At 40.1% G+C, this 12,682-nt stretch overlaps 1 protein-coding gene across 1 annotated transcript in view; it reads right to left on the bottom strand.

The window, feature by feature from the left end:
* The window catches only part of LOC100189933 (sucrase-isomaltase, intestinal), a 58,992-nt gene that overhangs the window by 10,622 nt on the left and 35,688 nt on the right, over positions 1 to 12,682 (bottom strand). The window contains exons 14-18 of the mRNA XM_072920001.1: positions 11,506 to 11,674; positions 10,866 to 10,982; positions 7,371 to 7,519; positions 3,393 to 3,481; positions 868 to 920 (exon numbers count right to left, since the gene is read on the bottom strand). Of these exons, the coding sequence (XP_072776102.1) occupies positions 868 to 920; positions 3,393 to 3,481; positions 7,371 to 7,519; positions 10,866 to 10,982; positions 11,506 to 11,674 (577 nt within the window). The remainder of the gene's footprint in view (positions 1 to 867; positions 921 to 3,392; positions 3,482 to 7,370; positions 7,520 to 10,865; positions 10,983 to 11,505; positions 11,675 to 12,682) is intronic.

The raw sequence follows: 12,682 nt of genomic DNA, 5'->3' as shown, positions 1-12,682 counted from the left end.
CATGACACAGTCGCATGAAAAGAGAAAAAAGAAAGGCTTGGATGAGCACCCATCTGAGGTCACCAGCCAAATGCTGAAAAAGATTTAAAAAACTAATTTAAAAAAAAAGTCTGCATTTTCTCTGAGAGCAGTTCTGCTCTGCCTGCTCCTCTGCCAGGGACACTCAGGAGACTTAACAACAACCTGATGATCCTGGACCCTTTCTGAAAGCTTTCCAAAAGCTCTTAGCATCAGCTTAACTGCTCCCCTTGAAGCCAAGCTGGGCTTAGGCTGCAGATTGCAGCAGAGCACTTCTGGCAATGTGGTCCTGGGGATGGTGTTGGAAAGGTCAAGACAGGCCCTGAAGAGAAGGTACTGGCATGTCCCACAGAGCAGATTGTTCTGCAGCTCTTGGGAGCATCTTCCAGAGGGGTGTCTCACCTTGTGCTCCAAATATGCCTTCTGTCAAAAGGGATGCACATGCAAAAGTACATGCACAGGAGTGTTTGTGGCATGTTCTCAGGAGTGTGGCTTAGGTTCCTGCCTCTGTCTCTGTGCATGGAAGTGTACCAGAACAAGAATTAAAAGCGGGGGACAAAGAAAGAAATCCTGGCATTTTCATGCATGTCTAGGCTGCTCTTGAAAATTCTGTTCACTGCGTCTTAGAGCCTTACATGGCAAAAATAGAAAACAAAATGTTCCTGAAAGCTGTGTCATTTACCCTCCCAGCTAGCCTGATGCAGACTTTTTCTTCTCTAGTTTTCTTCATCTACAGATGCTGAGGTAAAAATACTGCTGAAGATTGCTAAAAGTTATTTTGCTGGAATTGTACCATTTTAAATTATTAGGGAAAGAAAAAATAAGAAAATTCATCTTAAAAATACATACGGTATAGTAGTCGAACCACTGTGCTTCAGGGAAGTATACACTCACAGATCTTGCTCCCTGTAATTGTTATAAAGAGATTAGTCTTTTTTCTTCTTGTATTTCTGATATTACATTAGCTTTATTATATTTGTGCATGGAGAGATGTATGCTGAATATTCTAATAACATCAAATTTTTTATATTATGGCTGAGTTATTGTCATAGCAGTGGACTGGTGCTGGCTAATCTATAATACTAAACAGACAAGCCTATCCTATTTTGGGGGGTTTACTGACATAGCCTGGGATGAGTCAACATTACGTGATTATTTTATTCTACCATACAGCTCTATGTCTTCCAAATGTAACTGGCCTATGTGCACTCCTCCAACATCTGAGCAGCCTCTTCAAGACAGGGCTTCACATCGGATGTGGGAGGACACCACTGCTCAGTGCCCCTTGCACCATTCCTGTCCCAGAAACAGGCAGAGAATGAGCTGTAGCACACAAAGGATGCAGATCCTTCTCTTCTTGTAAACAATTTAAAGTTGCAGATAAGTAATAATAAATAATAAATGTTTTGCTAATTGCACGATTACTGTAGTTCATTTTGCAGCATGTGTTGTGTCAGATCACTGCAGGGATGAAATCACGCTAAAGGCACTTTGAATTAATAACTCCAGGAACAGTTGGGATCAAAACATATTTCCATTTTTGTTACAAGTTGCTTATTCTCAAAAGCAGATTAACTTTTACTATCAGTGTAGATATCTGTCCCTTTGCAGAATTATGGATTAGCTCCAAGGACTATCCCAGGAATATTGCGGAACAAGAAAAGTAAAGGTGGAAGAGAAGAGTAAGGCAAAGTTACCATTTGACATCCTAGGGATTTTAGATATACGAAAAACCAAAAAGGCAAGATGCTCCCCTCTCCATCTCTTCTCTGCAATATTATGACAACCCTTGATGTTCTGGTCTACAGAAAAGTGTGTAACCATCATCTGGGTCAGGATGATTTCAGGGCCAGGTTGGATGGGGCTTTGAGCAACTTGGCCTAGTGGGAGGTGTCCCTGCCCATGGCAGGAGGGTTGGAACTTAATGATCTTTAAGGTGCCTTCCAATCCAACTATTCTATGACTCCATGATTCTGTGAGCCTCACCTTCATGACTCCCTAAATAACAAGCCAGTCCACAAGGCAGTTCTCCATTCTATTTTTTTTTTTTTTTGGATGTCTCACTTGCTGTCATCCTAGGACTCAAGGAGTGAAGGTCAAGTCACTCCTGACTCATCTTCCCTACAAAAGCAGATGCCAAGCTGCAGTTTGACACAGTCACTGCTGGCGTGCAGTGCCACAGTGAGGGGCTTACAGCTCACCTCTGCCCCTGCCCCACCAACTGGCACAGCTCTGGCTGCCAGCTATTACACTGCAACACCCAGCAATGTACTGCCTTCACAGTTCTGCTTCCCTCATCACGCCACAGGCAGCCTTCCTATTGTGCTGCAGTTCTCCAAAAAACATCAGGAACTCCTTATCTAGACCCCCGATCATTTAAAATATCCTTATAATGTTTCCTGTTATTCAATTATTAGCAGGAAGCCTCCCCTGGCTCGTCAGTCCCTCTTCATGGGAAGGTTTTTTTTTCTCGTCCTTTATCATCCTGCTGGTCTGAGACCCTGTGAAATCTTCTTTCTACTCTTCAGCTATTAGAAACCTGTGGGAGTCTGAAGATAAAGGACTGATGAATGAAGTGCCTCAGTGGGGTCAGAATGGGTTTAGAATTTAATTTAGATTAAATTCACAGAGACAAAAGGGTTGGTTAAAAAACAAGGTAAGAGTGTCCTGTTTAAATGTTTGATCATCAGCAACATCTAGAAATATATGAGATATTGTGGCAGCATGCTGATTGCAAACAGCACTAGGATACATCCCATGCAAATACTTAGATCTGCTCAGCCATGCCTCTCTTGTCCTGCCAGTAGTCAGTGGTGGGCAAGGAGAGAAACATACCCTTGCTCCAGCCAAGCAGAGAGAGCCATGTGCCCAGAACAGCAGAGGAAAAGGCTGCTTTTTAAAACCTGTCCTGTTAGCAGCTTACATTATCATTATCGTTTCCATAATGACTGCCTTTGCCTGTGATGCTGGGAAACTCCTACCACAGAACACTACGGGTGAGCGGTAATATGGAAACCAGTTTGCTTTCATGTCTGTGTGTTTCTTCCTAGCTCGACAATTACTGCTCTGTGTGTGTCCTTGGAGACTGCTGCCAGCACAATAACAGGAGCACGTGAGGGGCAGCATCCAGCCTCTTTGCATCCATTCCTCACTTGGAGTAAAAGGGAAAGGCTGTGCCCTCACTTTCATCCTCCCACTTCAAGTACTGAGAAAGCTCTGTACTGTCTGTGCTGCTCAGAAATGTGTTCTGCAAGCTTTGACAGCGGAGAGTAGAAAGGGATGGATATGAGCAAACATGCTCTGAGTGTCATCCAATGCCCTAAGCACCATTCGTTTCTTCTATTCCAGAATGATGGCATTTTTAATTACAGTACTTGCCTCTTCAAGAACTGGAGCAATCATAAAGGCCGGTCCCCAAAGGAAGGCGGTATCTATTCCATGAGTCTCCTGATCAGAGGTAAATCTAGTTTGAAAGTTAAATACACAATGTTAATTCACAGTTATTAGAATTTGCCGAGTATTTTGATATTACTCACTGGGAAAAGAAATCTGCTTCCTCAAAGTATTCTTCAACACAGCCAAATATTTTTGTGACTGAGGGAGTGCCAAAAGCTGGGCAGAGATTCAGATATTTCAGTAGTACCTACCATCCCAGAGCAGACCAGAACTCTCACAAAATGATGAAGCCAATTTCTTTTCAGAACAGCAACAGTGGAAAAACAACTCACTTCTGTTCAGTGGGCTGAGACTTCGTTTTGGGAGCCAATGAGCAGGACAGGGGCCAGACCCAGGAGAGGGAACACGGAGGAAAAACACTGTGCTCTAGGATCTAAAGCATTTGTGAAAATCCTTGGATTTGGCCTCCCACAGCTTTCACAGATTTACATTTGAAATTGTTTGCAAGACAAACACAGAGCAACACTCATGCGTTATTGTACGCTTTAGCTGCCTCTCCTGAATGGATGAAAACCTATGGAAGTCCGTCCATTTTATTCAATGCACTAAAATTGTTTTGGATTCTGATCATGTTCCCCAAAAGGCTCACAGTCCCTTTTGCAAGGTATCACTTGCCTTCTCTTGGGAAGAAATCTCTATTCCACCATGCAACAGCTAATGAAAATATTGAAAAGCACCTGGCAAAGGAGAGAGATCCTTCCCAACTCAGGAACCTCCTTTCCTCCAGCATAAAATCCTGGGGAATTTAAATAGGTTTTATCATCTGTAAGTCTCTTTCTGAGGAAATAATTGATAGATCCTAGCTCTTATAAGAACGTCACGTGAAGAAAAAATCCATGTCTCAAATCCTCCTAAAATCAAAGTACCTTGTACCTCCTCACTTCTGCTACTTCTCTGCCCCTCTGCCCCTCCAACAGCCCTGCTGCCTTTTCAGAGATAGTAACTGGTCTGCTTTTCACGTATTTTTGACAAGTTCACACTGGTTATTGCATATTTACATATTATTCTCTAAGAACATATAAACTCCTTGTTTAGAAATCCCTTTACTGTGTCTGTTCCATGGGCTTTGCAGCTGCCCCTGTCCAAAGGCAGGTCTCTGTTGAACGCTGGCTGGAGCAGAGTGGCTCAGTGTCAGTGCCCTGCTCTGACACCCTGCCTGCTTGGGGCAAAGGCACACACTGCACCCAAGCCAGGCTTACAGAAATTTCCCCAAATAAGTAAAGATAACTTGGCAATAAAAAGACACCTATTGAGGGCTCTGTTTGAAAGAAACCTCAATTTGTTCAGAGTTTCTTTTTCTGTCCAGAACAGTAGCTCTTTTGGATACCTTAATTTTGGTCATTATTTGCATTGTGACATAATACTTTCAAATGTTTAAAGTAGATTATGGGTTTTGAAGAATTACCTTATCCTAAATTTTTTGAAATATCAAGCATGAGTTTTTCTTGTCATCTCAATAGGTTCTCTGTGTTTTCAACTTGACTGTAATAAAATTGTAATAGTAATAAAATACACTTTTTAATGGGAGATTGCAGGACAAAAAAGCTGATCAAGAAATTATGAATAAAGAAGAATCAATTGTATTTGTATATGGAAACAAGATTCTCACTCTTTAACTCAGCACAATTTTCTCTTGCAATTATAGCAACCACTAGCACAAATTCAGCAAACGAATGAACTTTCCTATTTTAAACATATAGCCATTAAAGCATGCTGTCATCTATGAAAGGTCTTTAATTCCATCTACTGCTTCCTCTGGTTAGATGCTGACCTCTTTCCTGTCATATTTCCACCCTGGTTAGCCATTAAACACATCTTTCCTTTCCACTAATGGATTACCACCTCACAGTCTTTTTGGACACCTGAGATATTGATGCCTCTGCTTTATGGAGCAAAAGCCTCCAAGACACCAAATACACTTAAAAGAATCTACTGGGATGTTGTTCTTGTTTGTTACTTGAAACGAGCCCCTAAATGTTCCAAATGGAATGAAATGTCCACGTGAAATAGCTATTGCTTGGAGGCTCCCTGCCTAGGTACAGCTGTTTTCATGGTGAGGACTCTGAAAAACTAATGCAGGAGTTTTTTAGTTTTCTTTTGTAATTTTTACAAGTAAGAGGCAATGCTGATGTAAACTTCCATCATCCATACATTGACAATTCTATTTCAATTCTCTTTCTCAAAACCCCACGTTTCTTCTCCTGTTAGCACCTGGGTCACTTTCTCCACTAGGGTAGACCCACTACTAAACTGCTTAATTTTACCTAGAAATAGTAAGAAATACACATTAAGTAATGGCAGTGAATAATAGTAACCAAAATTAACTAGTAGTAATAAGAAACACTTTTAACCCATTTTAGAATCTCGCTATGGCAACATAAAGAAGCCATAGGACTAGGATGCCAGTAGGAGCACTGGGGAGGGAAACAGCTTGTTTTGATCTCCTGATGCCTACCCTACTTCTGTGCATTTGAGAGGTTTTATTTCCTAGTAATCCCACTCTGGTCCTGCTGACTAAGCTCCCATCAGTGTCTGTAGTGAACCTCTCAGCTCAGTTTCATCTCACAAAAGCCTCTGCTGGTGCATCTGAAACTGCTCTGCAACTCTAAGCAAAAAAATTTGGAAATTTGCCAATGTGGAAGTGGCCCACATAAAGTACAGGTATGCTGGCAGTGATCAGAAAGGCAGCTGTAATGACACTAGAGCAATTCTGTATTAGCAGAGATTAGCTAATATTAATGCCAAAATTAACTTGGGTATTTCCAATATTAACACAAACCACATTCAGCAAAAACAGACCTAATGTAAATACTTGCAATAGCATATAGCCAATTTTAAGTTATGAATACCTATAAAATTCTCCCTAATTTTATCTAGTAAAATGACATTGCCAAGTAGAAAGAGGAAGGATACTGCTTTTAAAATTTATCAGTTAGCCATTATCCTGAGTAAGAAAAACAGATTTTGTGCATATCCTTTCCATACTTGAATGGTCTATGTTAATGTAACCTCAGTTTAATTTTCAAAAAATGCCTTTAATGAGAATGCTTTTAAGCTTAAGGGGAAAAAAAGAACATTAAACAGTTTATGACATAGCCTGCACCAATGGAATGATAGTGTGGCAGAGTTTCAGGCTTTCATAAGTATTGTTTGCACTCCTTTTGCTCTAGTCTTCGCATAAAGCATTCCAATTAGAAAATTTACCAAAAGCAGGTAAAAAACGAATTGAAAGATTAGGACAGGGAAACTAAGCCTCAGCTGGATTCCTGCTTCTTCCAGAAAAGACAAAATGAGTTGTTCCAAAAGTCTGAGCTTAATTTTCAAAGGGGCTTTTCAGTTTCCATTTATTAATCTCAGTTTTGCACCTGCTTCTACACTCAAACATCTCTATTTCTGTTTTCTCTGTGCACTTTGTGGACACAGATGTGGGTTTTGTAAATAGCATGCAGATCCAAGTGCTAAATTGGAAAAAAACCAAATGCTATGTATCATTGGACTCTCTGTATGAGGACTTTTGGCATTCTGGATCAGAATACAGATTTCATTGATTTCATTCAAATACAGAAAATACAGGTAATGTGACTCTCATTTTTGAAACAGAAGAGAACTCTATATTTGCCTAAGACTAAAAATTTTCAGGATTCCTCTTTTTTAAGTTTGCCTTTTTCCCCACACTGGAAACAAATACAGGTTCTATATTAATGGAATTAATTGCATATATTAAGACTTATCTTTGTGCATATAACTTGATTGATTTAACTGTTCAACTATTCTTTTAAAAGACAGCATGCAACAGTAATACTGTGACTATTCTCCTAAGGATATCAACCAGTACATACATAAGAGCTCAACTATTTTGTGAGCAAATTAGAATGAAAAAGGAACTCCCAACTCACTCGTGCATCAGTGACCGCGCCACTGTGCCTCCGTACACATGAGACTCGTAGAACAGGGTGTATAAGTATGGCAGCAGAGAGTATCTGATCCGAAGAGTATCACGAGATATCTCAGCAAAAGTATCTCCAAACACAGCTGGGTCTTGTTCCTGTTCAGGAAAAGCTGTGATTTGTACTGAGCATTGAAACAAACTCAGCGGACAAGCTGTGTGCAACACAAGGAGAGCTGTGGCTGGCATGATTCTACGGAAGTGAGTGTTTAAATAAGAGAAAGCACTCATTTGCAAACTGCAAGGTACATTAAGAGCATCATCCATTATTCCCAAACTAACATTTGTATAAAATTCTTAACTTGAAAAACTCCAGTGAGTTCAAAAAGATCAGGTCCCACCCCAACGTATGTGAGTCCTCTGCAGCCACCCCTAACCTTGTGAGGAGACGGAAGCTGGGGCTCCAAGCCTGTGCTCAGGAACAGATACCCTGCATCTAGAAATTTATCCTGGAGAAGCAAGCCCTCTCAGACAAAGGAGATGAAATACAGAAAAAAGGGAAGACTGATAATCTGCAGATCAAAGTCAAAAGCATAATTACATTGGCCACGAATATAGAGGCAAGTCTAGGTAAAAGAGTAAAACCCTGCTGAAGCCAACAGGGGTGACCAAATTCACTGTGTGTGGTACAGAGAACATTTCATTCATTCAAGAAACTTGATTTCGCCTCCTGTGTGCTCCATTTTAGGATGCCCTGATGACTGACAGTACACCCACACATCAGCAGTGCCCCTCAGCTCCTCACTGCCAGCAATGCTCTCCTGTGAGACACGACATGCACTGGGTGCCACCATCAAGGGGACAGGTTGGGGCAGGTTGGGGCAGCCTGTCTGTACTCATTGGCTGGGTTGGTCCCACTCCAACACAACCTTGACCCTCCCCTGGGATGGCAGGCAGAGCATGCAGCCAAGGGCAGTGCCGATATGGAAAAGAGTTACATCTTTAATTCCTCCTGTCAACCTCTCCAGTGCTAAACAGCCAGCTTACTAATCACATGGCTCCCTTTCTCTTTCAGGAAATCTTTCCAGAGTACTCAATTTTCTCATTAAAGCTGAACACTATATGATGAATTCCAAGGATAATGAAATGCAAAAGTAACAAAAGTAACAAAGCTTTTTATATTATCTAGGGCTTTTCAGACAAGAAAAATATTGATTGAACTGTTTGAAATACTCAATGAATTAGGCAAAGTGGGTATTTAAGATCTGAACACTAACCTAATGTTAATTAAATTTAATATTTAAGTAAAATTTCACCATTATTATGTTTATATCAAAATTACTCACTCAGAATACTCCCTGCTGGCTCTGAGCTCCAGAGCATCCATCTATTATTTGAAAAATTCCACTATATTTTTACCAGTGTTCTGACACTGTAAAAACACTGCTTAATTTCACAAAATTAAGTCAGATTTCTTAGGGGATGCAGAGTCACTCAAAATGCCCGTTCATTCCTTTCCATGAACACATATTTTAAATGGATTTAAGTAATCCAATAAAACCAAATATATCTCTCAGCTGCAGCACCCATCATATAGGCCCATTGCTATCTTCTTGTTTATTAAATTGTACATAATGAGATTGATATCCACTCACCCAGGTCAGACACTGTTTGCATGCTCAAAGGGCCAAACAACCTGTCCTGGCTTGTAAGATAAGCATGTATTGTATTTGCCATACGTTGGGGTTAGGGCAGGTCCCTCCTGTAACTTTGGGCAATTTTCTTATCTCTTCCAAGAACAATGTATCCCTCCAGGGAGATATCTTCTGTTAATGGGCCATTGAATGACTCATTGCATGACTGGTAAAGTTACATCATCCCATTGTGAGATGCTCCACCCAGAGGGAGGAGCCAAGCACCCCTACCTGCATAAAATCAGCACTTTTTGGGACATCAGGGCAGCCCTTCCCTGGATTCCCAGAGGAGCAGCTTCTTCTCTGCTGGATTCCCAGAGGAGCAGTTTCTTCCCTGCTGGATCCCCAGAAGAAGACCAAACCCATCTACTCTATTACCAGACCTTCAGAGAAAACTACACCCTTCTACAGATCACTGCTTCAGCAGCATTTCATCTGCCACTGCAGGAGGAGCAGCCACCAGTTAACTGGACTATTACCAACACCCTAACTCCTCAGGGTGTCAGGTTTCTGACTCTATCAGTAAATTTGTTTGTACTAATTACAAACAAATTACTAATTAAAAACTAATTTTTTTAATTAAGTTTTTTTTTTTTCCTAGTAAAGAACTGTTATTCCCATTCCCACATCTTTGCCTGAGAGCCTTTTAATTTTGAAATTGTGTTAATTTGGAGGGAGGGGGTTTACCTTTTCCATTTCACAGGAGGCTCTTGCCTTCCTTCACAGACTCCTGTCTTTTCAAACCAAGACACAACCATATGAATAAATATATATATGTACACCTCTAACTTTAGTGGAGTGGCAAATGGAAAATGTTTCTCAACATCAACAGCTAATACCTCACAGACATTTCTTCTCCTACAAAGAAATATCTCAGGGATCTACAGGTTAATTCCTGACCCTCTTAATGATAGTACTATGGTTTATTATTCCTGCATTTGCCCAATTGCTGAACATCCATAATACTTTCATGCAGAGAAAAAGGTCTCCCTGGAAGTGTAAATGTTGCAGCATTTTGATGATGCAACTTCAAAGAAGCTGAAGGTCAGCAAATAACCTGAGTTCCAGCATTGCACAGATCAGTTTACAGAAGGAAAAAAACACAAACATTTCTTGAACTAGCAGAATCATTTCATCACAGTTGCAGATAAACACAGAATAATTACAAAGGCTGCAAGACCTTCAAACTTCACAACTAGAAATGACCTGATACTTCTTTCTGTTTGCAACAAGTCTTTAAAAGACTTTTCTGGTGTTGAAAGCAGAGCATGGATCTGGACTGAGGCTGCACTTTTTCATTCATCTCATGGGCTCATTAGCCTTTTCTGGTCTTGGTTGCCTCTTGGCTGATAATGATGTCACTATTAGTGCCTCTCCTTGGAATTCTCACATGTTAGTAACTTGTTTTTAAACAGCAAGGATGGTGTATAATGATCTCTCTCCTCCCTGTAATACTTACTATAATTATAGAAGCATTGAAACAAAAGTTGTAGCAATCAAGGGAGTAGGAAGATACTCTGACACTCACTGGCTCTTAATAAAACCTGGACTTCAGTAGGTAAAAGATGAAATAGATGAATTTTACCAACAGCGTGAGAAGACCAGCATTTCTATGTTATCTTTACATTACTGATAGGAAAAATGTCCATTTCACCGTGTAATTCCTGCTCTCAGTGCAGGACTGCTCTCCTTTTCACCTATTGCTCCAGTTTACCCAAGAATGGCAGGTTGATTTTAGGGAAAGCAATACAAATCACTGTCCACAAAACCGTAATCCTAGGTTACAGCTTTATGTAACTTTGTTTACTTACTATGTTTCCCTCTGAATTGTGATTTCTGGAAAATGGATAGAAAGAGCCAAGCTGCATCCAGCGCAGGCAGAGTTCGTAGGTAGTGTTGTAGTTAAACCCACAGATATCAGCACCAATCTAAGGAAAAATAAAATTATGTTTGTGATTGTGACTGAGGCCCAAAAATGAGAGACTACAGAAATTTTCAGAAATAAAAATAATTTTTGGAAAGAAATCCCTGTTTCTAATTACTTTATAACAATGTTCCATAGTTATACAAATTTTTCTGTGACTGAGGTTGTACTGTCTCCTAGAGCACTAAGTTCACTGCGGAAGATCTGACTGTATTTTAATAATTCTACAAATTCTCCATCCCAACTTGCAAACCCAGAAATATATGAAGGAGCCCTAATCATAGAGTACATAATACAAAGAGATCAGTTTTGGATGGCATACATTAAGTCAGTCCGAATCTTGCAGTGCTGTTTTTGTTTCCCTTCAGCAGCCAAGACTGACATTTAGCCTTTTAATCTGCAGTTCCTTAGGCTGTGGAGGCTGTTACTGCTGGCCATCTCAAGCCGCTTGTTTCAGAAAACATTTGAGTTAATTTGAAGTGATATTGTGTATAAGCCAGCACCTGCCTAGAGGACACCAGACTTACATAGGGAATGCCAAAGAGGTTGAATTCCAGGATTCCAATGATTGAGCGGCGCAGGTCCTTCCACAGGGAGAAGTTGTCACCAAGCCAGTGAGCACCGTGCTTCCCACTGCCAACAAACGTGGACCGACTCAAGACAAATGCCCGCTTGCCAGTAGCCTGCTGGACAACACTGCAAAGAAATGCAACAAGATCAAACACAAGAATGGTAACAAACACAGCTTAAAATCATCCTGAGCATTCAGGCACAATTTTATCTGAAAGGGAATTATTCATTAAACAATTGTTATTGTGATCCCTACTCACATGAAAATGTGACCGCAAAACTGCAAATAAAAGGAAGATTTACACAAAATAAATAATCAATATAGAAAACAAACCTGTAAGCACTCAAAATGCCACCCCATCCTTGTAGTATTTTTTATGGTTTCCTATATTTTTTGATATATGAGGTTTCATTGCAGAATTAGTGGCACAATGAATTTACCTTTGCTTTTTGAAAATAATTTTGATGTATCACCAGAAAATCAAGGGAATGTACCTTACCAACAAATCTGTCAAAAAATTCCTCAGAATTGGATATTCTTTGTACGTAATTGTAAATCACAACATTTTATATTGCAGGAAATCAAATTCAACTCTTTGTTGGGTGAGATTGTCGTGGGAAACAAGTTTCATGCTATCATGATCGACAAGTCTCAGTTTATTAGAGTCGATTACAGTTTCTTTATACAAGCACTAATTAGTTCATACATATTGCAGAAGCGAAGCTCAGGATTGGTTACCTTTCTATTAACACATATATCTCTTTGCGATAAGCCTTGCAGTTACTGTTTCTTTATACTTGATTACTTTTCTGCATACTAAGCAATATTTCATTTTTAACGAGACACCTGTATGCTCAAGGTTGTTAGGAGACATCTGTTTCTCAAGGTCATAGTTTTCATGCTACAAGTCACGTATTCTCACACTCTCATCAACTTAACTTTTTCGTGTCCCTTGCTGCGCAGCTATTCTTTAGCTAAACTCTCGACAACTCTTCTTTAATATGATTTGTGCAACACAATTTAGATTCTCTGGGAAATTCTAGCATGAATCATGTTGTTCACCATCTACTTCTTTCTCCCTTTTCTTAATGAGATTTCATCAAGAATTCTTTCACCTGTATTTATAATGGCCC

Source organism: Taeniopygia guttata, chromosome 1A, assembly GCF_048771995.1.
Source record: "Taeniopygia guttata chromosome 1A, bTaeGut7.mat, whole genome shotgun sequence".
Taxonomy (NCBI): domain Eukaryota; kingdom Metazoa; phylum Chordata; class Aves; order Passeriformes; family Estrildidae; genus Taeniopygia; species Taeniopygia guttata.
The sequence above is the reverse complement of the archived record's forward strand: the minus strand, read 5'-3'. Positions and strand labels throughout refer to the sequence as shown.